Source organism: Gopherus flavomarginatus, chromosome 1 (assembly GCF_025201925.1).
Source record: "Gopherus flavomarginatus isolate rGopFla2 chromosome 1, rGopFla2.mat.asm, whole genome shotgun sequence".
Lineage (NCBI taxonomy): Eukaryota > Metazoa > Chordata > Testudines > Testudinidae > Gopherus > Gopherus flavomarginatus.
Window position 1 is genome coordinate 211,144,774 of NC_066617.1, and position 26,994 is coordinate 211,171,767.

General features: G+C 41.4%; 1 protein-coding gene across 1 annotated transcript in view; it reads left to right on the forward strand.

The window, feature by feature from the left end:
* TRAPPC10 (trafficking protein particle complex subunit 10) overlaps positions 1-26,994 on the forward strand; it is a 94,036-nt gene that overhangs the window by 44,494 nt on the left and 22,548 nt on the right. Inside the window, exons 11-20 of the mRNA XM_050936469.1 lie at positions 1,110-1,201; positions 2,631-2,771; positions 3,923-4,035; positions 10,584-11,098; positions 16,183-16,324; positions 17,420-17,578; positions 19,455-19,684; positions 20,892-20,992; positions 21,471-21,597; positions 24,366-24,536. Coding sequence (XP_050792426.1) covers positions 1,110-1,201; positions 2,631-2,771; positions 3,923-4,035; positions 10,584-11,098; positions 16,183-16,324; positions 17,420-17,578; positions 19,455-19,684; positions 20,892-20,992; positions 21,471-21,597; positions 24,366-24,536 — 1,791 coding nt within the window. The remainder of the gene's footprint in view (positions 1-1,109; positions 1,202-2,630; positions 2,772-3,922; positions 4,036-10,583; positions 11,099-16,182; positions 16,325-17,419; positions 17,579-19,454; positions 19,685-20,891; positions 20,993-21,470; positions 21,598-24,365; positions 24,537-26,994) is intronic.

A 26,994-nucleotide genomic window follows, 5' to 3' on the forward strand; every position in this document is an offset into this window, starting at 1 on the left:
CAGAGTGCCTCAAACTATTTAACTAGATAAATGTTTCAAAATATATCTATGTACAACTTTAATTCTTAGTTCTTTGTTTGGGAATTGCACCTGTTGATTGAGGTTCCTCTCTCACAGGGGTGTCTCCAGGCCCCAGGATGCCAAGCGCGTGCTTGAGGCAGCAAGCCGCGGGGGGGTGCTCTGCCGGCGCTGCAGGGGTGACAGGCGGGGTGCCTTCAGTGGCTTGCCTGCGGGAGGTCCGCTGGTCCCATGGCTTCTGGACCTCCTGCAGGCACAGCTGCAGGAGGTCCGCCGAAGCTGCGGGACCAGCAGACCTCCCTCAGGCAAGCCGCCGAACGCAGCCTGCCTGCCGTCCTTGGGGCGGCGAAATGCCTAGACCCACCCCTGCTCTCTCATTCAGATTAAATTTATTTCAGAATAGGACTAGTTACACGATCTCTTTCACTCCAGCAGTACATGCACACATTTCCAAGTAGTGCTGCATAATGTTTGATTAAAAACCCAAATGACAAGGCTCTTATACAAACTTGTAATGAGCTGATAAATGTGAACAGGATGCACAAAAATCTAGCCTAGAGGATAACAGAATATAGAAATGTATTCACTTTAAAAATAAGTTAGAAGTAGTTTCAAGTACTACATCTGCCCTTAATCCCTGTCAGTTTTTGTGGTATTAAAATCTCATTGTCCTATTTCAAAAGATGTTTTTCTTTCCTCTTTTGCTGTGTGTAATACTGACATAGAGGGTTACTGATTATACAGGGGAAACAATGATGGTTACTTAGATGCAAAGTGTTACCAGGTGTAGAAAATCGCCCCCCCCCCCCCCAATCCTTTTCCAATTTCTTTCAGTTGTAGTAGTACTTGATAACTTTTTTCAAGACTTTTATTTTAAGATGATGATTGTCCCTTCAAATAAACTAGCATAATTGTGTGGCATTTCCCTTGTGAAGTATCTGTGTGCAACTGCTAAACAAAATCCTATATGAAAATCAGCATATAATTATGTTCACTTTGAACTGTTCATTGGGGTGTTTGGTTCAAGAATGAATTATTTTCTGTTCCATGTTTTGCACTTGTTAAATTCTTGTTTCTTTACCTTTAAACAGGATCTGTCCCATGCCACCATTGAAATGTACACAAATATTGGAAGAATTCGCTCGGCTAAACTTGTTGGAAAGGACTTGGCAGAATTTTATATGTAAATGAATTTTTAAAAAGTCTTCTAAAAATACCATAGTGTTGAAAAGCTTGGACACAGTCCATAAGGGAAATTAACTGTATTCTGAAAGGTGCATTTAACAATAGAATATTTTTAATAGTCCAGGTATGATTAATACAAGTATTCTAAATAGGTTTTCTTTCATCAATAAAATACATAATACAAAAAACAAGAGACACTAATAATCTGTCATGCCAAACCACGATACCCAAAATAATAATCAGGCAATCCAACCGCTAGCCATTCTACGTTCTTCAACTGGGAAAAATCACCCTAGGCTCTGCTGTGCCCAGGAGGACAATGAGTTCCATAGTTAAGAACTGCACAGAAAATGGATGCAACAATTTACAGCCCAAATAACAAACTATAGAATAAATTTATGCTGCTGGATTTAATATCAGAGGCCTCTAAAATAGTGGTTAGTTGATTCCCTCCCTTTTTTGGGGGGGTGGGGTGGAGTGGGAAAATAATAAAGATAACTATCCAGATGTGCTGAGTAAACAGTTAGTAGTGAATTTTTGGCTCTGAGCCCTCATTCCTTTTTGTTTTTATTAACTGGCTGATAACCATATCTCTTGCACCTACTCTAGGCTAAAAAGCTTTCAGGCTTGGTTTCTAATGTGATTTCCAACACATACTATATGTGTAATGAGTTTTAATTATTATTTGCAATATGCGCAACATTAAGTTACACTGGAAGGCAAACTAATGTGCAGTTAAGCTCTGCTGAAGAGATTTCATTGATACTTCCCATTGTACATTTCAAGTAGTTTCAGAGTAAGGCGGTGTGTTTTGGTTTGGGCCCTGTTCCACTGGAACTTGTTTCTCTTGTTGATCCATCATAGTTAATCAGACCTTCCAGCCATCGTATGAGGGTCATGAATTCACTCAGGTTTTGGCCTGAAGGACACGAGATAGGGATTGTGTAGAGCTATTTTGTAATTAAATGATCTATCTCCTCTTTTTTTTTTTCTTTCAGTTTTAGTATACTTAGAACTTGTTGAATAAGTGTGTTTTTAATTATAAAAATGAGACAGCTGCATCACACTAATGAACCCCAATGGGCTGGCAGGGGGAGAACCTTGACTTTGGTTCCTATGTTTTCCAAGACAGATTTGTGTTTGAATGCTTTGTGTGGTCACTGTGTAGTATTTCTGATTAAAAGTCAACTTTTGGCTTTGGTTGATATGCATAAGCAATCCCCCGATATATGGTTTTGGCAAAATTAATAGCATGATCTTCCATTACAATACTTTGTCAAGTGCATATTCAATGGGTATATCTCAAAAGTGGCTGCTTTTTCAGTTTTGTTAACTTGCTAGAAGTTTGGGGTATATGTAGAGAAGTTTTGTGTCCATGGCATTCTGTTATACCTAGATCAGTTGCAAACTATTTGTTTATTTTCCAGGAGGAAGAAGGGTCCACAGAAGGCAGAGGTCTATCTTCAAGAGGCGCTAAAAACTTACCTTGCTGAGGGCTGGGCATTGCTTATCACACATACAAGAAAGCAGTTAGCAGAATGTCAGAAACACCTTGGGCAAATTGAAAAGTATCTTCTAAAATAAAGAAACCTGGAAAATTCAGATTGGAGTACTGTTGACATGCATATTTTCTGACCTAAATATGTTGGATGTGAGGCTAGAGAGAGTCCAGTCAGCAACCAATGAGATTAAGCTGTTGACTTTTCTACAGTCCATTCAATGTCTTTGATCTCTTTATACAGGTTGTTCTTATGTTTGCCTGTTTTGTATTTCAACATCTGAGTCCTTGTGACAGAGTTAACAAAGCATAGATCATGTGACACATTATATTAGACTAACAAATCTAGTGTAAACATTTTCTGTTGGCACTTGTAGACAAGGATATGTTGGCCCTAAAGTTTGTATGATGATACTTATTTTTGGTCCAATAAACATCACACTATACACAGTTTCTGCCTACACGTTAACATACTGGAGGCTGAATCCAACTGATTTTCAGTTAGATTTAGGGTCCTAACTGCCTATGTCTCCTCTAGTAATGGGCCCTAGGCTCCCAAGTCACTTGGGCACTTTTGAAATTTTTATTCTGTATGTTTCAAAATGTGCTCTTACAAAAAATGCTGTTGAGCTAATGATGTAGTCTTAGTGAATACTGTACTGCAGCAAGTCCTCGTACCCCCAGTACTCCAAGAGAACATAAATTCCTTTCTTATGATTAGTTATGGTAAGTGCTGCTATCACATTTGGCGGATTCCCAGAGCGGAGTTCTGTGCACTAAATGTATGGTACACACCAATAAATTAGAATTTAATCAAATGCTAGAGCTTATTTAAAATTTAATTTTTATCACAGTGTAATGTAATGCATCAGTGTTTTGGCCGTGCAGTTCATTTGTCTGTGGTTAGTAAAGAGCAAGTGAATTTTCCTCCCGTCAGTAATACGTTTATATAGCAAAATCTAGTAAGTAGGGTAGATAACTTTTTATTAGATAATCTGCAGTAAAATAAAAAGATGCTTCTGTAATGGGCTTTAGTGATAGTGAACCCTTCCATTGCTTTATTTTCTAGTGGGAATTTCTATTGATGCTAAAGCAGCTTATCTAGTATCTGGAGGGTAGAAAAGCAGTAACAGAAAAATTAATCACATTTTTTTCCCCACCAAAGTGTTTCTGAAATGGATTGTAGTCCTTTCCCCTCAGTTCCTTAACGTGGTGTGTCAGCTATCTTCAAACAAGCAGTCTTTTAGCCAGTGATGATCACTTAACAAAAGATGAGCGCCAGCACTTCTGCCAAGAAATTTTAAATTTTGCCAACCAGCAAACAGAGGGCAAAGGTGAGACTAGATTTAAATATTTGACCATAGTATTTCAACTGATCAGATCTTTAACCTTTCTTTTGAAAAGGAGATAGCAAGTCTTTCTGATTAGAGCTCACTGCTCTGTGTGTAATTTCTGGACCACAATCCCACATGTATTCAATTATTTAATTGGATTTAATTTCACTTTTATCTGACAAATCAGGATCTTTTTCCGCCTCTCTCACCTCAAGCCCCTCAAAAGTTTTTATGGATATGTTTGTGTGTGTTATGGGGGTACTTTTGAGTGATTTTTTTCCTCCAGTTCTACTATAATAGTCCTGTTTTTTTCTATGGCTGCATCTACACTAGCATATCTTGTATCTATAATTTGCTGCTGGAGCATTGGTGTTAGTGGTGTAAGATGTAGTGCAGACAGAGCCCAGGCATTTTTACCACAGTGTTGTTTGCCCTCCACCTTCGCTACAACTCCCAGCACTGCTTCAGCTACTGAAGTTCCACCGGTACTGAATTATAGCTATGAAGTTTGCTCATGTGGTAAGGTCTTTGTTTTTTCAAATATTTCCTGTCTTTTGTGGTCTATTGATATATATCCCTTACTTTTTCTGCATATTGTTATTTCTTGTTCACCTTCTCATCCTCTTAGTTTCAGCTTGTTTCAGTAGTCACACATGCTCCTGCACAACTTTGCCCCCAGAAGGGCAGAAACCAATATGAAACTGTCTGGTGGTAACATGGTCCCAGTTGCTTTAATCAGTAGTTGCATGTAGATGTGATCTAAGCATTCTTTGACTCTGCTAATGCCCAATGGCTTTTTGTTTGGTTGCAACATAGTTAGGTTCTGTCTGTTGTCTTCTTCGGCTATCCCTCAATACGAGGATGATGTCTACCAAGGGGGTTCATTGGTGAGTTTAAGTAGCTGAGGAGCCCAATTCTTACCCTGCAGGTTTTCCCACAGAAGTGACAGATGTAATCTTGGAGAAGACACAGTTGTTGGCTGGAGTGTTCCCTTTCTTTCCTCCTTTGTCGCTTCTCTGTCTCATGAGCACATCCGTTCTCAAAGTGAGCTGTGACTTGGTGTATGGTGTGGCGTCACTATGTTCTGTTCCACACTAAGTCCTCCCAGTTTGTTGGGTTGATGCCTCCCTTTTTAAGATGTACTTTCAGTATGTATTTGAAACACTTCTGCTACCCTCCGTGAGCCCTTCTTCCCTGACTTAACTGAGAGAAGAGTTCTTGTTTCGGGAGGCAAGTGTGAGGCATACATACACAGCGGCCAGCCCAGTGGATTTGGTGTTTCATGACCTGTGCTTCTATACTACTGATGTTGGCTGCAGAGAGAATGCTGATGTTAGTACCTCTGTCTTCCCAGCTGATCCTGAGAATCCTCCTGAGGCAGCGCTACTGGAACCACTCCATTCGCTTGAGACAACATCTGTAGGTTACACAGGTCTCACATCCATAGAGAAGAGTGGGGATGACAACTGTCTTGTCAACCAAGGTCTTGGTATCTGTTTGTAGATCCCTATCATTGAAGACTTGTTTGAGTAGTCTTCCAAAAGTTGTGCTGGCACAACGGATGCTGTATTCAATTTCTGTGTCAGTGCTGGCTGTTTGGGAGAGGTGACTGCCAAGGTACAGAAAATTATCCACATTTTCCAGGGGTTCTCCACTGATGGTAATTTGTGGAGTATGAAGAGTAGTTTGTGCTGGTAAGGGCTGGTAAAGAACCTTGGTGTTCTGTTGTTGAGAGAGAGAGAGACCCAGGCTGTGATAGGCATCTGCAAAAAGATTTAGGGTGCTTTGCAGGTCAGCCTCTGCGTGTGCAAGAATGATGCAATCATCTGCATACAGTAGGTCAGTGATGCCAATTCTCGTGATCTTAGATTTTGTTTGGAGATACTGAAGATTGAGGAGTTGGCCATCCATACAATACTCAATCCTGCTTCCATCAGGATGGCAGTCATGAATGAGAATCAGGATCACGGCAAGGTAAATGGAGTAGAGTGTTGGAGCAGTGACACAGCCCTGCTTGACACCGATGCAAATGGTGAATGGTTCGGTCTCTGAGCCGTTGCACAGAATGGTGGCAGTCATCCCATCATGGAGTAGTCTGATGATAGAAATGAATTTCTGTGGACAGCCAAACTTAGCACCTTCTGTGGGGCATCACTATTGATAGAGTCAAAGGCCTTGGTTAGGTCGATGAATGCCATGAACATTGCTGGTGTTGCTCTCGGCATGAACTGGTGTTTCTCTCTGCACTTCTCCTGAATCTGTTGTGCCATGAAGGTCATGTCAATTGTGCCTTGGACTGGCCTGAAGCCCCACTGTGATTCAGAGAGGAGTTCCTCGGCAAGGGGGGAGGAGGAAGCTTAGTAGGATCCGGGCAAGAATCTTCCCTGTGATGGACAGGAAAGCAATACCTCTGTAGTTCCCACACAAAGTTCTGTCCTCTTTCTTGAATATTGTAACAAATTAGCATTGTTAAAGTCAGGTGGAATGTCTTCGCAGGTCTAGATTTTGTTGAGTTGGCAAAGTTTGTGCTGGAGCGTTGTTCCACCAGCTTTAAAAACCTCAGCTGGGATGCCATCTGGACCTGGAGACTTGTGATTTTTTTTTTTTTGTCTGAATGATGTCATGTCAGACTTTCTCAGAAGATGGGGGATCAACAAGGTGTTCCATTGCTGGGCATTGTGGAATAAACTAGGTGTTTTCGGAAACTGTTGGCCTGTGGATTAGTAGGCTCTCAAAGTGCTCCTTCCAGTGTTGTTTAATAGCTGCATTGTGCTTATGGAGGGTGGAGCCACCCTGAAAACGTAAGGGGGTTGGGCCTTTGGAGCTTGGCCCTTATATAGCGTTTGTTGCTTTGAAAGAAACTTCTCATGTCATTGTGGTCTACAAAATCCTGGATCTCAGAGGCCTTCTCTTGCCACCACTTGTTTTGATGTCACGCAGACTACTTTGGCTTTTAGCAGGTGATGATCCTCATGTTTTTGTTTGTTAGAGGAATCATTTTTCCAGTTACAAAATGCACTTCTTTTCTGTTGAATTAATGCTTGGATTTCCTCGTTTTCGTCAAACCAGTCTTGGTGCTGATGAGTGGAATGTTCTATGGTTTCAGCACATGCATTGTTAATGGTGTTTTTAAGTTGATCCCAGTGCTCTTGAATGTCAATGATGTTGTCAGACAGGTTAGAGAGTTTCTCAGACAGATGTTGCTGGAACGTCTCGTGGCTGGCTTGGTCTTGAAGTGCTTTGATGTTGTACCACATTTGTTTAGTCTTTGAGTGTTTTGTGATGTGGTGGAGCAAGCGGCAGGTACATGACTGATCTCATTAATCGATGGTCTGTCCAACAGTGATCGGCATCTCTCATAGCTCGTGTTATACGGACATTGGTATAGTCTCAGGATCTGACTATAACATAGTCAAGGAGGTGCCAGTGTTTGGACTGAGGATGTTTCCACGTGATCTTAAATTTGTTACTCTGCCTAAGGATGGTATTTGTGATGAGGAGGTCATGCTCCACACATTTGCTGAGAAAGAGAATGTCATTGGGGTTTACATTTCCCACCCCTTCTTTGCCTAGTGAGCCTTTCTAGAGATGTCCAACTCTGGCATCAAAATCTCCCAGGAGGATGAGTTTGGGCATTAGGTGTGGTTGTGAGGACTGCATCAGGAGTTCAATAAAACAATTCCTTATTGTCTTCCTCATCATAGAGTGTTGGGGCTTATGTGCTGATGACCGTGGCATACTGGTTGTTACTAGGCTTGAGCCAAAGAGTCATGAGACACTCATTGATCCCCACGGGAAGCTCCAAAAGCTGATTGGCGATCTCATTTTTGATGGCAAAGCCAATCCTGTGAATGTTTCTCTTTTCAAGTGGCTTTCCTTTCCAAAAGAAAGTGTAGCCACCTCCACCCGCTTTTAATTGGTCCTCATTGGCCTGGCCAGTCTCACAGAGCTGCAATGTCAGTGTTGAGTCTTGCCAGTTCTCTGGCAATTATGGCGGTTCTTCTTTCGGCGCATTCACTGCGCTGAGAGTCCATAATGGTGCAGACATTCCAGGTGGCAAAATTCATTGTTTGTATCTCTTGTTTCAGCCACAGAGTTGAGTGATCCCACTGGATATGGCCATCCAGTTGGAACAGTGTGAGACAGCCTATGCTTGCGGCACCTTTTCTAGCCCCCTCCCCGTTAGTGTGATCAGAGGGGATCCTGAAAAGGTCTGGTCAGTAACAGCCACTGCTGCCGAAATGCACTTCTGTCTCAACCAAGCACAAAACGACCATCACATGGCTGCTGCCTGCATGCAGATTTGTGACTAAAGACTCCAAGAGATCACTGCTCCTGTCTTCCCTGCCACTCGTATGTCGCCGCAGGACTTTGTGCAGGTGTGAACCCTTTGGCAGTGGCCTACGTGTGAAATCTTTTAACCTGGGGAAACCAGTGCACAGGCAGTAACCACATGAAACTTGACAGGAGGAAAACCCTGACCCCGTGGCAAGGAGATCCAAGACAACTAGGAGCCTCTCTCCTCCTGCAGCGCTCATCCGCCTTCACAGCTGCAGAGTACTAGAAGGTCCTCTATATTCACATGATCCACTGTGGGGAGTCTTTTGAAGTTTGGACCACGGTTAGTCAGGAGCCTCACCTCAGACCTGCTCACCAAGGGGGACCTACCAGGAGTATAAAAGCTCCGGATGACATAGCTCTGAGGGTCTTTAGCCCACACAAGCCTCTGCACCACAAAAAGGTTGCGGTCCATCAGAGAGGTTCTGTCTATACCACAAATTAGAACCATGTTGTAACTGTAGTATAGACAAACCCAAAGGTTGGGTGCTCTGGAGTCACTGGAGATGTTACTTGTTTATTATTACATTTTTGTATACAAGATGGTTCTCAATTCTTTGGGATTTTATAAGTGTTTTAAGAATGTCAAGTTTTGAGCCCTCAGTTTCTGCTCAATGGAATTAGGTGCAGCTCTATGAATAGAGAATAGGGCCTGACAGGATCTGTAACTCTGAATTTCCTGGCTTTTTTGCAGGTTTGTTGTACTGTCATGCAGAGAATTCTTCACTATAATGTATGTTTCTGTTTAGTTTTATAACCCATAATAACTCTATCTAAATTCTGGTCTGTCCACTTTTTGTTATGGTATTAGGCTGAGACACACTTTTGGAAGCCCTTCTTAGTTCATGCATTATTAGCAATAATGCGTGATGCACTAATTAACGTGTTCAGTTTGAATACCGGAAAGGTTCTTTAGTTTTTCTGTTTTTCCTCACCTTTCTACTTCCTTGTTGCCTCTACCAGGGTAGCTCACAGTTCATCTCTGACCATCTTACACTCCCTGATTTACCTTTCTGCCTCTGGATCCTACCCCCTGGAGCTCTGAAATCATGCTCTGAGGACTGTTGTCCTGCCTTCTCTAATGTCAACCTTGTGCTCCCCTCTAGCTAATGGCTTTTTCTTTTGGCTGCCTTGATAAATATTTGATTTTCTCCTCTCTAGTCCACCCTGTACTTTGTCCTCAGAAGCATTTACTATGTTTTAAACTCTGAGCACACTTTGCTGCAATTTTTTCTGAAGATATACTGCTCATCTTTATGTGCATATTTCTTGATGTTCTGCTTAGATTACAACAGTGAAGACACCTTGGAAATACCATTGATGTGTCATGCTCGGCCTGCTTCCTAGTTGAAAATTTTTAAGTGTCTGTCACTGTTGTTTTCTGGCATCTAGCAATTATGTAAGAGTGAGGGGAACCTGACCTGGTGCAGATACTGGCTCCAGGCACCACTGTGATCACAACTATCATGAGTTTACATTTGCTCCGGTGGTATGTCCTCTGGAATATTTGTTCTGTCATGTTAAATTATGCTCCTGTATACCTGAACAGTTAAAGAATAATAGCTCAGCATTAATCTTATGATACTATGCTGCTTAGATTGTAAAACTTTTTTGCTACACTAGTAAGTGATTCTGAACAGGTTGAATGAATAACAGATCTTGCTATGGGTACATCTACACTGTCTCTCTTTCCCCCCTCCCCCCCCCAAAAAAAAAAAAAAAGGCACTCTGAGATCCACTCTACTCACTGGGTTCCAGAGCCTGGGCTCCAGCCCAAGTGGGAATGTCTATACTGCTATTTTTAGTCCTGTATAGCAATCCCGAATCAGTTGAGACTCGTACTCATTGCCATGGGTGTGAAATTTTTTTTGTTTTGGGGTTTGTTTTGCAGTGTAGGTGTACTATATAGCTTAAAAACTATTGACGCAAACAGTTCTTTTGTCAGATTTTCTCACTACAACAATTGTATTTGAGGCAGAAGTAAAGTTGTAACTTTAAAATATATTTGATTTTAGACATCAAGAATTTAATTTTTTTATTCTGTGTAGCTTAAGAAGATGATGGTATTGTTTTTTCACTTTGGGACTGGGGAGGAACATAGTTTTTAAAATTTCTAAACTTTTCAAAAACAATGGATTGCTGTAAAGGCTAATCTTGCATTACCAAAAGCAGAGTGGAATAATATACCTTGTTCTTGTCTGTACTTCCAGGTCAAAAGGTTGTACTGTCTATACATTCCTTTGCACAGCTGAAAACTCTACATTTTGACCCTCCAAATGCTGTTATCCATGTGGGTGGAACGTTGTCTATTGAGCTGACTTTGCTGAGCCAAATGCCCATCCCAGTCAAAGTGGATCAGATTGCCATCAATGTCCACTTCAGCATTGAGAAAAATAATTACCGGAAAACAGCTGAATGGCTCACTAAACACAAAACTTCCAACGGTATTATCAGCTTCTCAAATGAAGTTGCAGGCTTCCCTTTGTCAAGAAATAACTTGCCAGCGCTGGAGTTATATGAAATGTACGAAAGGAGCCCTTCAGATAACTCTTTGAACACGACAGGAATAATCTGCAAAAATGTGCACATGCTACTGCGAAGGCAGGAGAGCAGCTCTTCTCTGGAAATGCTCTCAGGGGTGACTCTAGAGGATGGGGCTCACATGTTAAAATGTAGCAACTTTATTCTGGAACCAGGGGTCAATACAGTAACATTCAGAACTCAGGTATGTTTTTACAATTGAATGAGCATAGCACTCATGAAAGAGAAGTTCTAAAAGCACTGACTAGAGAAGGGCGTAGTGCTGGAAAGTGGTATCCAGTGCTGCTCCCTTGCCACAGCTTTGCCAGTGCAGTTTAACCTCTTCCTGGCTCGCCCCTGTTATTGCAGACCTTGGCCTATTGTGAAGAGAGGCTGCTAACTCTGCTAAAGTGTGTGGTTGGTTCTCTGATATGCAGAAATGGGAGACTAGAATGATCCCACCAAACTCATTTTAAGTCATTTTTATTTATCCAGTTATCACTTTCATAAAAATAAAACAGTTATCTGAATTCTAATTGTTAGATGAGTATTGCATCTGTCCCAAACTGCAATGTTCATTGTCCATGTTCTAGAAAAGGTAAGATTCTCTTGTTTCATAGTCAGACTTGCTCAGAGTAATGCATAAAAGGTTCCAGGTGGGAAGGTGTTTTTCTTACTGTGTTCTATTACAGATAATCTTTTTTTCCAGAGTCAGTATCAGCCAGATTTAGCTGTAGGAATGCATAATCATGTTGGTGGTTGCTCACTTCCAGAGTGTGGTGTGATAGCAGCTATAGTAATCATTGCATACAAAACAAAAAATGTTAAGATTGCAAAGTCAACCACTTGCTCTTAGGAAATGTCAGAATTAAGGTTGCTTGTGTAATTTTAATTCTTCCCTGTGAGTATGACAGTCTTTAGCTATGTTACCAATACTCATTTCCCCAAAGGACCTCAAGTCTCTTTCATTGCAGAAGATAGCAGGTGTGTAGTGATTGAAGGAGAGAGCGAAGAGAGAAATGTATATACAGTTAAGCCCAGGGCTGTCCCTAGGGAGGTGCGGGGCCCAGGGCAGAAGTGACTGATTCGTCTCTTCCTGGACTGACCACACTGGCCAATCACACCGGCTCGCAGGGCCCAGAGTAGTTGCCCTAATTTGCCCTACCCAAGGGATGGCTGTAGTTAAGCCAATTGAATGCTGCCAGGAAAACTGGTTGTATTCCTGCCTCTGCCACAGATTTTTTTTTTTTATATAGGATGCTGGGCAAGTCACTTTAAACCAAAATTCTTAAAAGAGGGTCACTACTTGTGTGTGCCTTATTTTCTGGGTGCCCACCCTGAGATCTCTGGGGCCTGATTTTCAGAAGTGCTAAGTATTCAGTTGCAACTGAAATCACTGAGGGTATATACACTGCCATTAAAAAACGCCAGCTGGCCCGTGCCAGCTGACTCGGGCTTGCAGGGCTGTTATTTGCAAGTACACTGCAATTAAACAGCGCCTTAGCCTGAGCCTGAGTCAGCATGGGATAGCCACCATTTTTTAATTGCAATGTAGACATAACCTGAGAGCTGTGATACTTCGTACCTCTAGCAGTAAGGCAGTATGGACTGAAGGAATGAGTGAATGGAGTTGGGAGTTAGGAGATCCTGAGTTCTAATCCTGCCTCTTCCACTGATTTGCTGTGTGGCTTTAGGCAAATCACTTTGACATTTTTAGTGTCCCCACCTGTAAATGAGGATAATAGTTATTGACCAGCCTGACGGGGTATTATGAGGAATAATTTGTTATGTCTACATAGCATTTAAAATATTCTGAAAAACAGGTATTTCGGAATGCAGCCTCTTGCAAAAATTATTTGCCTTAATTGTCTTATGCTTCAGTTCCCTGTCTGTATGTTTATATATATATATATATAAAAAAAAGAAAGGCTTCAGACCTCCAGAGAGGGGTGTTCTTTAAACTTTGATACTACAGTGATGAGCACACTGTAGATAAACCACAAGGAAATGAATAATTCTGTATTCAATACAGTGTCTGGATGGTGTGCAGTAAATAAAGCAATGCATTGAATATAAAAACAAATATTGAATTTTTGCCTCATTTCCTGAGCTCTGCCTGTCCTGTATACTGAATGAGGCAATGGTCCTGTGAATAAAACAGTATATGTGATTATACACTGCCTCATAATGCATTGAATTAATTCTGGCATTTCCTAATGTTTTAGTACTTAACCTTGCAACCTCATACAGAACTGAACAAAAGCAGAACTATAGATTATTTTAAAAATTGGAGATTTAACAGTGCTGGTCATTGAATTTTTTGCAGTGTTCTCATAATGACCTGTATGTATTATTCCACTTCTCCTGAGATTCAAATTAATTTTTCACTTTTCCATCCCATTCTTTCATTGTCTGTCACCATCTCAACATGTAACTTTTTCTATTTAGCCTACAGGCTAAGAGCAGTCTGTGCTTTCGTTTTTCAGTCTGCAGCATTAAGACAGCAAGCACTAGAGAGAGATGTGCTCAGACAGGGGCAGGCTGGCACTGTGAGCCTGTATGAGTAGCACTTATCTGCTGGAGATGTAAGTTCACATTGGTGCAGCAGGTGCTTGAACTGAGAGCTGGCAACCATGGGATCTGTGCATTACCTACTGATCTAATTTGTAGGTTTTTAATACTTCCTGTGAGTCAATGGCTGTTGCATACCACTCAGACAACCCATATCTAGTAATAGAGGCAGTGCAATGCGATTTGGAGATTTCAGAGGGCCATGTGGCTGCAGATGTAGTTTCATATAAAATTGGATCGAAGTCTGAAGAACCTGACTGGGAGAAGGCTGTAGGGGATTGGTGTGTACAGTGTTTTTGGCTTCATGAGTGAGGAAGCACTCTGCTAAACTCTGGAAGCAGAAAGATGGAATATAAATGAAGATACAATTCACTACTTGAACTATTTTTTATATCTCATACTATGTACATTTCTGGTGGCCAATATTGAAGGAGAGAGAATTTACTTCCTAATTCTCCTTTTCTCAAATCTCTTCCTGTAATGAAGGAACAAGAGGAAATTGTGCTGTTAGATTCCTTCATGCTGAGTGTTGCATCGAGCACTTATCCTTTTCTGCTAAGAACAGAGTTCTAATTTCTAGAACTTTGACAGTATCAAGTAACTTAGATATCACTTGGTGATATTTTCCTTAAAAATATATTAATTGGCGTTGATGTGTTTGTTTAAAAAAAATTGAGTGCACTACTGTAGGATGATGGCTTCACATTTGTTACATTATTTAACAGGACATGGGATTAAAAAAAGGGATTATAGAAACCTCTCCTACTTGTGTAGGATGACGGCCATGTCTACACTAAGCATAGCTGTACTGCTGTAGTACCATAGTGTAGGCACTTCCTATGGAGCCTTCCATCCTTGTAAGTAATCCATCTCTCTGAGCTGTGGTAGCTAGGTTGATGGAAGCATTCTTCTATCTACTGAGCTGCATCTACACTCAGGCTTAGGTCAGCCCAGTTGTGTCAGTTGGGAAGCAACATAGCTATGCCGATCAAAATTTTAAGTGTAGGCCATCTTAACAATTTCACTGAGGGAACAATAAACGGAAAAGAACCCCCCCCTGCCCCGCCATATGGGACTTACGTGCACTTTGCTTTGTTTGTAGGTTTTTAGATCGAGCATAAACTTGCTTCATACTAAATGTGAAGCAGTCTCTCTCTCAGCAATATTCCAAACTGACCTCCTTTAAATGTATTCATTCTAAAGTTTTTTATAGCAGGTCAGAAAATATTTTCTGGGTTCTTTGGATCTGTATTCCCCTCTCTTATGACTCCTAAAAATTGCTTAAGTGTACCTTACATGAAATCTCCCATGACATCAGCGCATAATGTGCACTAATACTTTTGTCTATTTACAAGATGGAAAAAGTGGTGAGAAAACACTCCGATGGTGAGGCTTTAGGGTTATAATTTGGGGACAGGTGCAGTACCACTACCTTACAACTGAAACATTTTGAATTTGAGTATTCGCTGTCAGACAGAAACTAAATGCTTCAGGCTGCGTAAGGTTTGTGTATTATGGGTTAATTCCACATCAGATGTGATATGGCACACACAACACAAATCTATACATTATGCTCAAGAAAATTAGGAGGATTTTTTAGAAAACCTGCTCTACCTAGGTGAAAAATTCAAAATACTGTAGATCTGAGTGGCCAGCGTTTTCCTTGTTAGCATGATGCTGTTTGAGTGTTCTTATGTCCTCAGTGCTTTTAACAAGATAAATAGCTGTATCATTTCAGTTTTTTGTTCAGTTGACTATAACTGCTAGTTTGATTAAAACTAAAGTTGATTTCCAGCGCCCAAAAAATTCTAATTCTGCTGTGAGAGCAGCCTATGACATTAATAAAGATTTGTAGTACTTTCAGTGCTGTGCAGTAAGTGACAAAACGGGGTGGGGGAACCACTTCCAAACCTCAAATCTTGTTTATGAGCAGTGACTAACACATTATCCTTCACCAGGGATAGAACTGATGCATCTTCTGGAAGCACACCTACAAGTGTACCATTTTATTTTTTATAATGGTGCTATCCTATCATAACTAGCCTTCTTATGTTGGTGGAGAGTTTGAGATTAAAATATATTCATTAATAGGTGTCCACACAATGTGGAAGAAAGTGTGAAAACATCATAGTCTTATACTGATTGAAGAATGTGCCTTGCACAGTGTAGGGTTTTATGAATGCTAGCCAAATAAGCACTCTGCTGCTTGTGACTACCTGGTGAAGTCCATAATATCATAGATGATCACATATTCATTATATTTTAATGTATGTAGCCGTCACTTCAAATATATGTATGTATGAAATATAAATAGAGTGGGTTGCTATGCTTGGTACTTTGGGTAACAGTATTTGAATTGACAGCACTTTGTTCTTGAATCAAATGGACAACATTCCTGTCGTCCCGTCTCTTCCCCCCGGCCCCCCCGCTGCTTATTAGGTGGGGTCCTTTGGAGTAAACATTTTTGCTAGACAGTTATGAAAATTGCATTTGGAGCACTTGAGCAATTTCATGAATTTCTTTTTTCCCCTCTTAGTTATTTTTATTCACCTAGTTGTACAGATAAAAGCATACCAGTTAGAAATGAGCTGAGACGTGTATTTGTCCTTCATTTGTCAGAAGTTCAGTGGAGAAAACAAAAGGTTTTTCTTGAGAAATGTAAAAAATAATTTCTAGGTTGAAAATCCACTCTTCAGTTTCATTTTTTGTTTTTCAAAGGCCAAAGAACCTGGGACATATACTCTCAGGCAGCTGTATACGTTAGTGGGTAAAGTGCACTTTGTCCTTCCTCACATTTATCCAGTTGTGCAGTATGATGTGTACTCTCAGGAGCCCCAACTAAAAGTGGAGCCATTGACTGGTAGGTGAACTTGTAACACTAAGAATGTGTTGATTGTCCATGTTACTTTCTCACTGCATGACATGTTTCTTACTTCTCATTTCATCTAAAACAAGTTACTTTGCTCTGTTGTCTTTTGCAGCTTCCTTTTAAAACTACTTCTGTTGAGAACATATGAGAGTCTTTAGGCTTTAGTGAGTCTGAACACTATCAGTCCCACTTGTCAAGTGACATGACAACTAGTATTTGGTTGCGAATTTCAGAATCTGGCTTAGCTGGAGTGCATATATATGGCTGTATCCTTTTGAAGGATCAAGTGGGGTTTGATCTTGCATCACTGGACATGTTGATGGGAAGAATAGATAGTGATTTGATGGCACCATTGTGAATTTCTTACTAGTCGTTCTGTGACACTATATTGGCTTTGGTAGTTCAGCGAAATCCCTTTACCTTGCACTCTCACCTACCAAACAGGCTCTGATCTAACTCCCTTTAAAATCAATAGGAGTCTTTAGCTATTCTCTTTCTATAGAAAGTTATTAGATTGAATTCAGTGGAATCAGTCACCATGTTTAAGAACGTTTCTGGTAAATTAGATTTTACCAGTGAGGTCCCCTAGGCTTCATGAAGTCTTCTACTTTCCCCCCTTCCTTAGTAGAAGAGGCTCTGCTTAGGCTGTATCTCTATAACACACATTTTCCCCCTTCTTCCTACACCTTCCTGTATTCCGTATCATTCTGGTTTAACCTGGGAAAGCTGTCTCAAAGAATTATAAAGGTGCTCAGACTTTTAATTAGTCTGCCTGCCTCTGGAAGCTTGTTCCACGGCTGCACCTTATTGGTTGAGAATGCTTTGACTTCAGGTGAAGGGAAACAGTGAAAATTGCCCAGAATTAAGTGGCTGAAACTCTCCTTATTTCTTGGACAATTTCTTAGAAAACCACTCCATAATTGAGCACCAAAAAGTAAAATTTTCCAGTTGATGTTAAGATGTACTTAAAAAATGAGCTGTGAATGTTTATTTGTAAACTCCTAGCAAACATTAGCAGCTAATTTTAACCATTTAATAACTAGAGTGCTGGAATACACTGGCACTGTTTGCTTTCTTTTTCTTCAGACAGCCTTTTGGCTGGTATCCCTCAGAGGGTGAAGTTCACAGTGACTACTGGCCATTATACCATGAAGAATGGAGATACTCTGCAGCTCAGTAATGCCAATGACATGCCTTTCCTGTACCATCCAGAGAGCAAAGCATTGATCTATTCCAATACCAAGGGTAAGCAGCATAGCCAAATCAATTATCTCCTACCAGTCTGTGAAAATGCAGAAATCCTATAAGCATGATGTAAATATTATTGCGTAGCAGCAAAGTGGTCTATAAGATGTTAGAGCATTTGACACCGTTGTTGTTGTCAGTAACCATCAATTAGAAACTGGCAACTCAACATTTCAGAGCATAAAAGCTTCGGGAAGTTCTGGCTTTTTTTCTACAACTGTTTTGGAAACTGTGTACATGTGACCAGTTAGTCTTAGCTATTTCAAGTATAAGTCTTATCTCAATAACAGAGAATAGATATATTCTGGATAAGATTAATTTACTGTCTGTGGGCCCTTCACTAGGAAATTTAATTTGCCTCATAAGCAACTTCTAAATCAACTTAGTATATTTGCAAGTGGCACCACACAACAGAGGAAACCTTAGCAACACTTTCACCTGTTGCAGGGAAGGAGATCATGGGAACACCTTATAGGACCTGGAATGAAATCCAGTTACAGGGTTCTCTGTACCACCCTGTCTAGCTTTGAATTTGCGTATTTTGTATAAAAGAGAGAGAGTTGACTACTTAAGCCTCCTGCACACATGTATCCATGGTCAAGTTCTCATTGCATTTAGTCTAATTCTTGAGGCAAAGAAGTATGAACTTTCAGTCAACTAGATTAGTCCTGGCAATACTGCTTTTTATGGACATAGATCAGTGTAGGGAGGAAGGAATAGATGAGGATTATTAGAAGATTTGAGTGAATTAGACTATTTTGTGTTGCCATTGTGAGACATTACCTGTACAGAGGCTTTGTATCATAGCAAAATTATGTAATAATTATTAAGCAGCTAGGATGTTTTTATAAAGCTCAGGAAATTGAAGAATTTTGTGCCTTTCTCTAGCCAATGTTTCATTTAAGCAGGTCATATCCCAGCTTCTTCCAAAGCTCTGCTAGTGCATCTCACCCCTCTCCTTCAGGTTGTATGTAAAAGCAAGAAGCAAAGACTCAATAGCTGGATAAAGAGAGATTAAAAATAGGATAAATGTAGGCATCCTGTATGGAATTTTTTAAGATATGTCACTAATGCTGGTTAAATCCTCATTATCAGTACATAGTCCTGTGTTATCAGTAATGCAGCTTGTGTAAGATGAAAGCAATGAAGTAATAGGATATGAGGAGTCAAAAGGAGTAGGTAATGGGGCAGCTGAGGACTGAAGGAACATTGATAAGATTCAGATTAGTCATTAAATTGCTCTGTCAAGAATTTTCTTGAATATTGGAATGGACTACCAAGAAAGGTAGCTAGTAGCCCTTCAAGAAGAATTAGGGAAACACTAGTGGAAATAATGAAGGATAAGGTTATTCATGATGTAGGGTCTTTGACTTTGATCTACATTGAAAGTTACGTTGGCTTAGCTGCATTGGTCAGGGATATGAAAAAACCCACATGCCTGACCAACATGGCTATGCTGACAAATGCCAGGTATAGACACAGCCATCTTGATGGAAGAATGTTTCTATTGATGTAGCTAAACGGTGTTCGTACATGGACAGAAAAGCTAATTCTGTCAGTGAAGACTGTCTCTACAGTAGGCGGGCTCTGCCAGGCTAAGCTTCATAATTTATTTGTAGCCAGAGACTTCATCAAAGAAGCCAGTGTGGAGTTCTTGGAGTTCTGCAATGAGTCCTATGGCTGCAGTCCTCGCTGACAGGGAGGTGTGGGTTATAGACATTATAGGTACCAAGCCTCTAGGGCTCCTTCTTGATGGAAGAAGGCATTTCTAGTCTTTCAGTAAATGATCTCATGACCTGATAACTAGAGATGAAAAATGGAGGTTGTGGAAGGGAGGAATATTTCTAAAATTACTTCATATTCTACACAATTGTAGAAAAAGTCTCTGAATCATCATTACTGATCCAGTCTTCTGAAAAGATCACAAGCATCACCCTGCCAGTGGCTCCTGCATATCACGTGATTGAATTTGACCTAGAAGTTATCTATTTGCCATCAACCCCAACAGCTTCAGTGGAAAGTGAAAATCTGGTAAATAAAGAACTGCACAGGAAAAGCAAAGAGAAGCAGAAAATGGACAACTGCATGGCTACAGTTGACCAAAAAGTAAGACGACAAAAAAAGTTAGTTTTGACCACAAGTGCTTAAATTGACCAAAATATGGGTGAGAATAACCTACTTGCACAGAACACCTTTTAGCTTAAAGGATATGAAAGCACTTCAGAATGTATGAAATAGATGTAAATGTACATGTACAGAATATTTAAAGTAGTACAAAAATACACTTTTTTGCTTTATAGGTGGATGAGTCTCCCTTCACCAAATAGTAGCCTTCTCTGAGGTTTGAGATTCTGTGCCAACAACCCAGGTTGTAATTTGGCCAACAGGACATAGTTATCATCCCTACTTTAGTTTTAAGTACCATGGGATCTTTAATGACTCCAGTGATCAAAGCCTCTCTTCTGATCCATCAGAAAGATGTAATTTCTATCTGTATAATATCCCTGCACCATTCTGGTAGACTGCTTCAGTATTAAGAGGAAAGAATGTTCCGATTAAACCAGTAACACTACTTCCTTATACAGGTGGGACTTAATTTGAGAGGTCCCATGTTACTGATTTTATTGCCCTGTATTTATAACTGAAATTGTCTGCACAATGTACTGGAACTCTTACTACTTACATGTGTAACTATTGTTAAAAGAAACTGCAGATTGGTTGGTTTTGGAAACTAGTGGTGGTGGGGTTCATAAAGAGTGTGAACATATATGCATATATGAAAAGTTATTTCACTTAGTGTGTCTACACATTAAGGGATAATCTGCATTCAGTTCAGGAGGAACTTTTTTTTTTTTTGAAGCTCTGTGCTGAAGTTCAGAATGCAGATCCATCATCCCTTACGTTATGTTATGAAGTTAATAGGTTTGTTCCCCTAGATTTTGTCAGTCTCAAAATAAATTACTATGTGGTTATTGCAGTAAGATGCCAAAATGACAGCATTGTTCTCGCTCGATATTTGTCAGCCTTTGAAGAAAGTACTCTGAAGAGGCAGATCCCATGGATAAGTCAGCTAAGGGATTGAGGTCAGGGAGACACCAAGCTGTAAGCGCGCGCGCACACACAATCCTCTTTCCACCTTACCAAGCTTAGTTGTTTGTTTGATTAAAATCAATTTCCCCCCCTCCCTTTTGGGTGCATTAGGTTTGACTGGTCAAGAGAAATTTTCTGGGAAATGTTTGAGTATTTGGAATTGGAAAATAAAGCCATTATGTAAATGTATACCATGAATAAGAATTCTATTTCTTTTCTCCAGGTAACCATTGATTGTCCATGGTCAATTTACTCCACCATTATTGCATTAACGTTCAGTGTACCTTTTAATGCCAAGCATTCCTTGCTAACAGCTGGCAAACGGTAATGTAGTCTTTAAATATTTATAGTCTCTTTCGTATTAGAAAATGTTTGTAGAAGTTGATGTTCTGTATGTAATCTTTCAACATAAGCTTTTATTTTTTGTGAGTGGGTGGTGAGTTTTGCCACTTATGAAATGCTCATTCTTGGATTCGCCCATTCTCCTTTTCACATTCCCCCAGCAGAGTAACAAATACATTGGTGGTATATTTTAATCACATAGTCATAGGCTCATTTCCTCCGTCTTTTGGTCTCCATATTAGTAACTCAGTAAAAGCAAAACTACATATCAAAAATAATTGTACCATAGACCTACTTCTGCAGACTCTCTGATTAGTAATTAAGCAGAGGAAAAGAAATAATATGCCTGTCATTTTAATGTTCTTGCCTGAGTGTCACAATTAGAGAAACTCTGTAGCGAGGATGAAACGTTATTATATACAATGTATATTATTGTATGTTCAATATGCTTAATTTTCAGGAAATATGTACAGGTTTGTGTACAGAATTTGTCAAAACTCTGTTTCCAGTTGTCAGACAATAACCTAAAAAATTTTGGTAACTGCATAGATCTACAGCTGGTACCTCTGAAGCCAGAATCTCAACAGGTAAAGATTCTCCTTGGTGGTTCATTACCTTTTAGGTATGCGGAATAAGATGAGTGCACTTGTGCCTTGGTACACTTATCTTAAAATTGAAAAAATTGACACTTTTATTGCTGAAATGCTTATTATCTGAGTGAATGGCTTTCGTAAGAGATAATATAACATGACTGACACACCCAAATGCAAATATTCAGATCTTTGCAATCTCTGAAAAGCAGATCAGGATGACCTTCCACTCACGGGTATTTTGGGATCTAGGTCACACTGCAATAGACTTAACCTGGATCACAAATTATTAGTTTTTTCTTTGAATGATGCCTCTATGGGTGCTCCACTGTAGGTGCAGCAACACCCCAGGCACCTGGGATCGGAGATCTTCATTAGCAGTGCCTCTTGAACTGCACACGCACACCTCCCCATCTCATGCCATGAGCAGCATGTGTATATATAGCACTTTGCGGTCCAACCACCCCTGAGTTCTTTCTTTGCCACCTTTGGTCTGGGATGGAATCTGCAGAGGCGCCTGCCTGTCCTTTGAACTATTAAATTAGTGCCTTGCCTGTTAGTTCTTCCCTTTCTTGTCCTCTCCCTTAAAAAGATAAATTCCTTCCTTTTATCCTCCCTGTTAGTTCATAGCTTAGGACATAGTTTTCCTGCTCCCTGTTCTTCTCAACTGGGAAGCGTTCTCCCTCACCCTTATGCCTGGATCTCTCTGGTTTAAAAGATGAGTTTCCTGTGGGACAACTTTCCAGTAACCATGGTTATCCACAGTGCTGCCGCTGCCTGGGAGAGGGATATGTCCCGCATAAGTATATCCATTGCCATAACCTGACTGCCAGGGCCAGAAAAGACGGGGATGTTTGGCTGCAACTTCTCACGGTGAGGTTATTACGTCCAGCATCAGACCCTGGCCTGGACTCTTCCCCCGCGCGGGTCTCATGCTCCGCTAGATCGTTCACCGACCCTCATTCTCCATGTCCTAAGAGAAAATCTTCCATTTCTTATGCTGATGGGAAGAAACGGGCTCCTCTATCACCCTTTGAGACACCGCCGCCTCCATCCCCTGCTAGGTCAGTAGCCTTGACATCTTTGGGGATGAGACATAGCTTTAGGGCCATCAGAGTACCTCCAGTACCACAGCTAAACAGAGATCTAAAGACCCTAAATGGGCAGACCTTCAGATGTTGGGCACTGTCTCGGCACTGGAGACTGCAATATGAGAACATCAAAAATGGTGCCAACTGCCCCGACCAGATCAACTTTGGGCACCACAACATCAATTAAACCATCTGCATTGGTGATGTCCATTTTGGCACCAGCCAAGCTCTTGGTACCAACTACACCTTCAGCTTTGAGCAAACCGTTGGCACCAAGCAAGAACTCTGCTGGTTGCTCAAGAGGGTGAACCTCTTCCTCAGCACCGATATGTTAAACACAGCAACCAGCAGGATGCGGCATTGCACACCCTTGGATGTCAGATAAGCATTAGCCTTTGACCTGGACAGAACTAAACCTTACAGACAGTCGCCACACTTATTCCTATCTATGGCCAAAAGATGGAAAGGCATGGACATGTCTAAGCAACACTTTTCCAACTCGATCTTGCAGTGTATACACCTGTCCTACTAACTCTACAATTATTGACTTCCTCCTGGAAGTCAAGCACATTCCACCCTCCTTCTCTCCACCTCAGTTACCTTTCTCAACAGTGTCTCAATTGCTGACATTTGCAAAGCGGCCACATGGGCGTCCTCTATTATTCATGACTCAGCATCTGAGACTGTAGTAAGACACGCTGTCCTATCATCTGCACTAAATGCCACTCCAAAGCCCCAGCCTTCCACCTAGGGGCACTACTTTATAATCCCTACAGTGGAGACATCCATAGGGACATCACTTGAAGAAGACGAGATGGTTAATCGCCCTGTGCAGTAACTGAAGTTCTTCGAGATAAGTGTCACTTTGGGTGCTCTACTACCCACCCTCCCCTCTGCTTTAGAGCTGAAAGATAAGTTCTGCGGTAGAGAAGGAACTGAGTGGCGACTGAATAGCACAGCACTACATATACATGCTGCTCATGGTGTGAGACAGGGAGGTGCACGTGTGCAGTCCAATGGGCACTGCTAATGAAGATCTCCGATCCCAGGCGCATGGGGTGCTGCCGCACCTACTGTGAAGCACCTAAAGAACCCCAGTTCTCGAAGAACCACAGTTACTGCACAGGATGAACAACCTTCTCGTTGGTCTCCTAATCTGTTCTTGTTCTTGTGAAAAAGCTACCACATAGTTTGGTGGCTTTTGCCATTCTGTGATCAAGAATGGCCAAAAAGTAGAGTAGCTCAGGAGCTGAAAACTAGGGTTGAGATGCAATGACAAAACAGTCCTCTGTAATAGGCATCAGTTTGCTTTGAGCCTGGTTTTAAGACAGTCACGTTTTGTGTATTTTCCTGAGCAGCAAACTTTTTAAACTTTTTTTTTTTCTGAAGAGTAAATATATCAAGCCTGAAATACTGATTCTGGCAGTGAAACTTTTCCCTCTTCATTGTAACAATCTGAGCCAGTACATGTCTGGGGATTTTAGATTGAGAACTGTTAAATGGTTATAGTTTCATGGTTTGATGCATGTATAAATAATATAATATAATAAAAGTTCTGGAGGTTGTGTATAGAACAAGACTATGGTAAGATTTCCCCTTCATTAAACTAGCAGTATAGAAAGCTCCTGATATTAAGACATGAGTTCATACTATGAATGAATAATTTTCTTTCAGCACATATACAGTAAGCAGTCAGTATTCTTTGTATGGGAATTGAAGTGGACAAAAGAACTTCCTCCATCTCTGCAGTGCCAGTTTTCGGTTAGTTTTTGTCCAGATACCTCTGAAGAGCTGTCATCCTCCTTGAAGCCGTATACTTATGAATTCCAAGTGGAAAATTATTTTGTAAGTATTTTTATCTACATATAGTGTATCTTAGACTTAAAGGGGGAAGGAAGTATCTGTTTGGGTGATGGGAAGTCCAGGGATAGGTCTCTGTTAACTATAATTTCTTTGTGTGATTGCACATGTCCATTCCACTTCAGGGGTGTGTGTGCCCAGTGCACTAAAGCTGGAGAATTTTACCCACACTGGTAGGTGCCAGTGTGGGTAAACCTCCACATACTACTAGCTGATGGCATAAAGGGCAGAGATGCTCCTACCATTCCCTCAGTTCCTTTTCATTACCCATAGTCGTTAGCCAGTATGAGTCTCATCATGCAACTTTTCCTTTTCTCGCAAAAAACTTTTCTAAACTTTTTGTAAATAGTTTGTATAGTTAGTTAATGGTACTTGTTTTCTTGCTTTTTTATTGCTGTTTAGGACTTAGGCATGCCCTGGTCCTGAGGCAAAGCAAAAGTCCTTGGGATTTAAGCACTGCTTTGGCTGTAATAAATCTGACTGGTATGGGGCGGTATGGCTAAATTTTTGTTTACAGACTTATTTTCACTTTGCCTAGTCAGGATCAGGCAATGATTACTGAATCTGGTAGCGAGAACCTCACTTCAGGTGGCCTTGGCTGGTGCAGATTCTGTGACAAGATAGATGGCATTCACAATGACAGTGCATCACTTTTCCTAGCTGCAGTCATCTGGGATATCAACAGAAGTCCAGTAGACGACTGAGGATCTTCCTTTTGAGGGTTGTAAATTGTTTTCTGGAAAGATGTATAAAATGCTGTGTTCCCTAAAAGACATTAGGGCTGTACCCTTAAGTTTCTGATGACTTTTATCCCAGATCCTAAGAGGAAGCTGTTTGACTTAGCACAGACCTTTTTTTCTATCCAACAAGGCAGCCTGAGCAAATGAACACGCCATAAGTTCCAAAGAAAAAGATGATCTCCTTTTGCTTTAACTTCGTTGAGACAACCTGAGATATCTAAACAGTCTTATTTGACTCTAAAGTCAAGGCAAAGTACCACCTTGTCAGTGTCTAATATCGCCTGTCCTCCCTTTCACAGCAGACTATCTGACTTCCTAGCTGCTTGTTTGCTAGCTGGTAACTGATAACTGGTTGCTAAGCACCATAGAACTGGGATATGTCTGCAGTTTCTCTCTGTCCTCCTGGTCCTCCTCCCTCATCTCTCTTCAGGGACCACACAGGGATCGCACAAGACTGTTCTCATTCAAAAAATGTAATAAGTTTTACAGCCAGCGGCCCTAGAAGTACCACTTTCCTCAACATCAGGGGAAGAGATTCTATTCCCAATACTTTGTTATCCCAAAATCCAAGGGAGGCCACAGACCTAATCTAGTTTTGCAGAACCTAAACAAATACATAATAATGAAAGTTTTGCATGGTTACTAGCCTGTTTTATCCCGTACCTAGATCCCAACGATTGATGGGTTTCCCATGATTTAGGGCTTGTTTATACTAATGTTTGCATGTCAGCAGAATCCACATAATTAGTCTGCAGCAGGCTAATGCCCACATCCCAGCTTACCGCAAATTCATCCTTTGTGTAGACAAGCCCTTAAAGGACACTTACTTTCATGTGGCCATTCACCAAAGCCACGAGGTTTTTAGGGGTTTGTGGTGGTAAAAGTTCATTATCAATTCTGTCGTCCCCTTTGGTCTGTCTTCACCCTCTCAAGTCTTCATGACATATAGGGAAGTTGTGGTGACACATTTCAGGAGGGCAGGTGGCCAAGTGTTTCCATACCTAGAGGCTTGGTTGGTTCAGGAAAGATCCAGGCAAACAGGTAGAGGTTAGCATCAAGAAGATCCAGTCCTTTAATTGCTTAGGCCTGTTGATCAACAAAGGCAAGTCAGTGTTGTTCTCTGAGTAGAACAGAGATGGGCAAACTTTTTGGCCCGATGGCCACATCTGAGTGGGGAAATTGCATGCAGGGCCATGAATGTAGGGCTGGGGCAGGCGTTGGATTGTGGGAAGGAGTGTGGGGTGTGGGAGGGGATGCGGTGTGCAGAAAGGGGCTCAGGGCAAGGGGTTGGGGCAGAGGGGGTGCAGGGTGTACGAGGGGGCTCAGGGAAGGGGGATTGGGGTGCAGAAGGGGGTGCACGGTGTGGGAGGGGTGCAGAGTGAGGGAGAGAGCTCCGGCCCAGTGCTGCTTACCTGGAGCGGCTCTGGGATGGCAGTGGCGCATGCCAGGGCCAGGGCAGGCTGCCTGCCTGCCTGCCCTGTCCCCGGCCCTGTGCCGCTCCAGGAAGCGGCCGGCACCGTGTTCCTGTGGCCCCTGGGAGAAGGGAGTGAGAGGGCTGAGTGCGCTGCCCTTGGCTGTGGGTACCTCCCCCAAAGCTCCCATTGGCTGCGGTTCCCTGTTCCTGGCCAACAGGAGCTTCAGGAGAGTTCCCACAGGCAAGAACAGTGCATGGAGCCCTCTGCCTTCCCTCCTCCAGTCGCTGC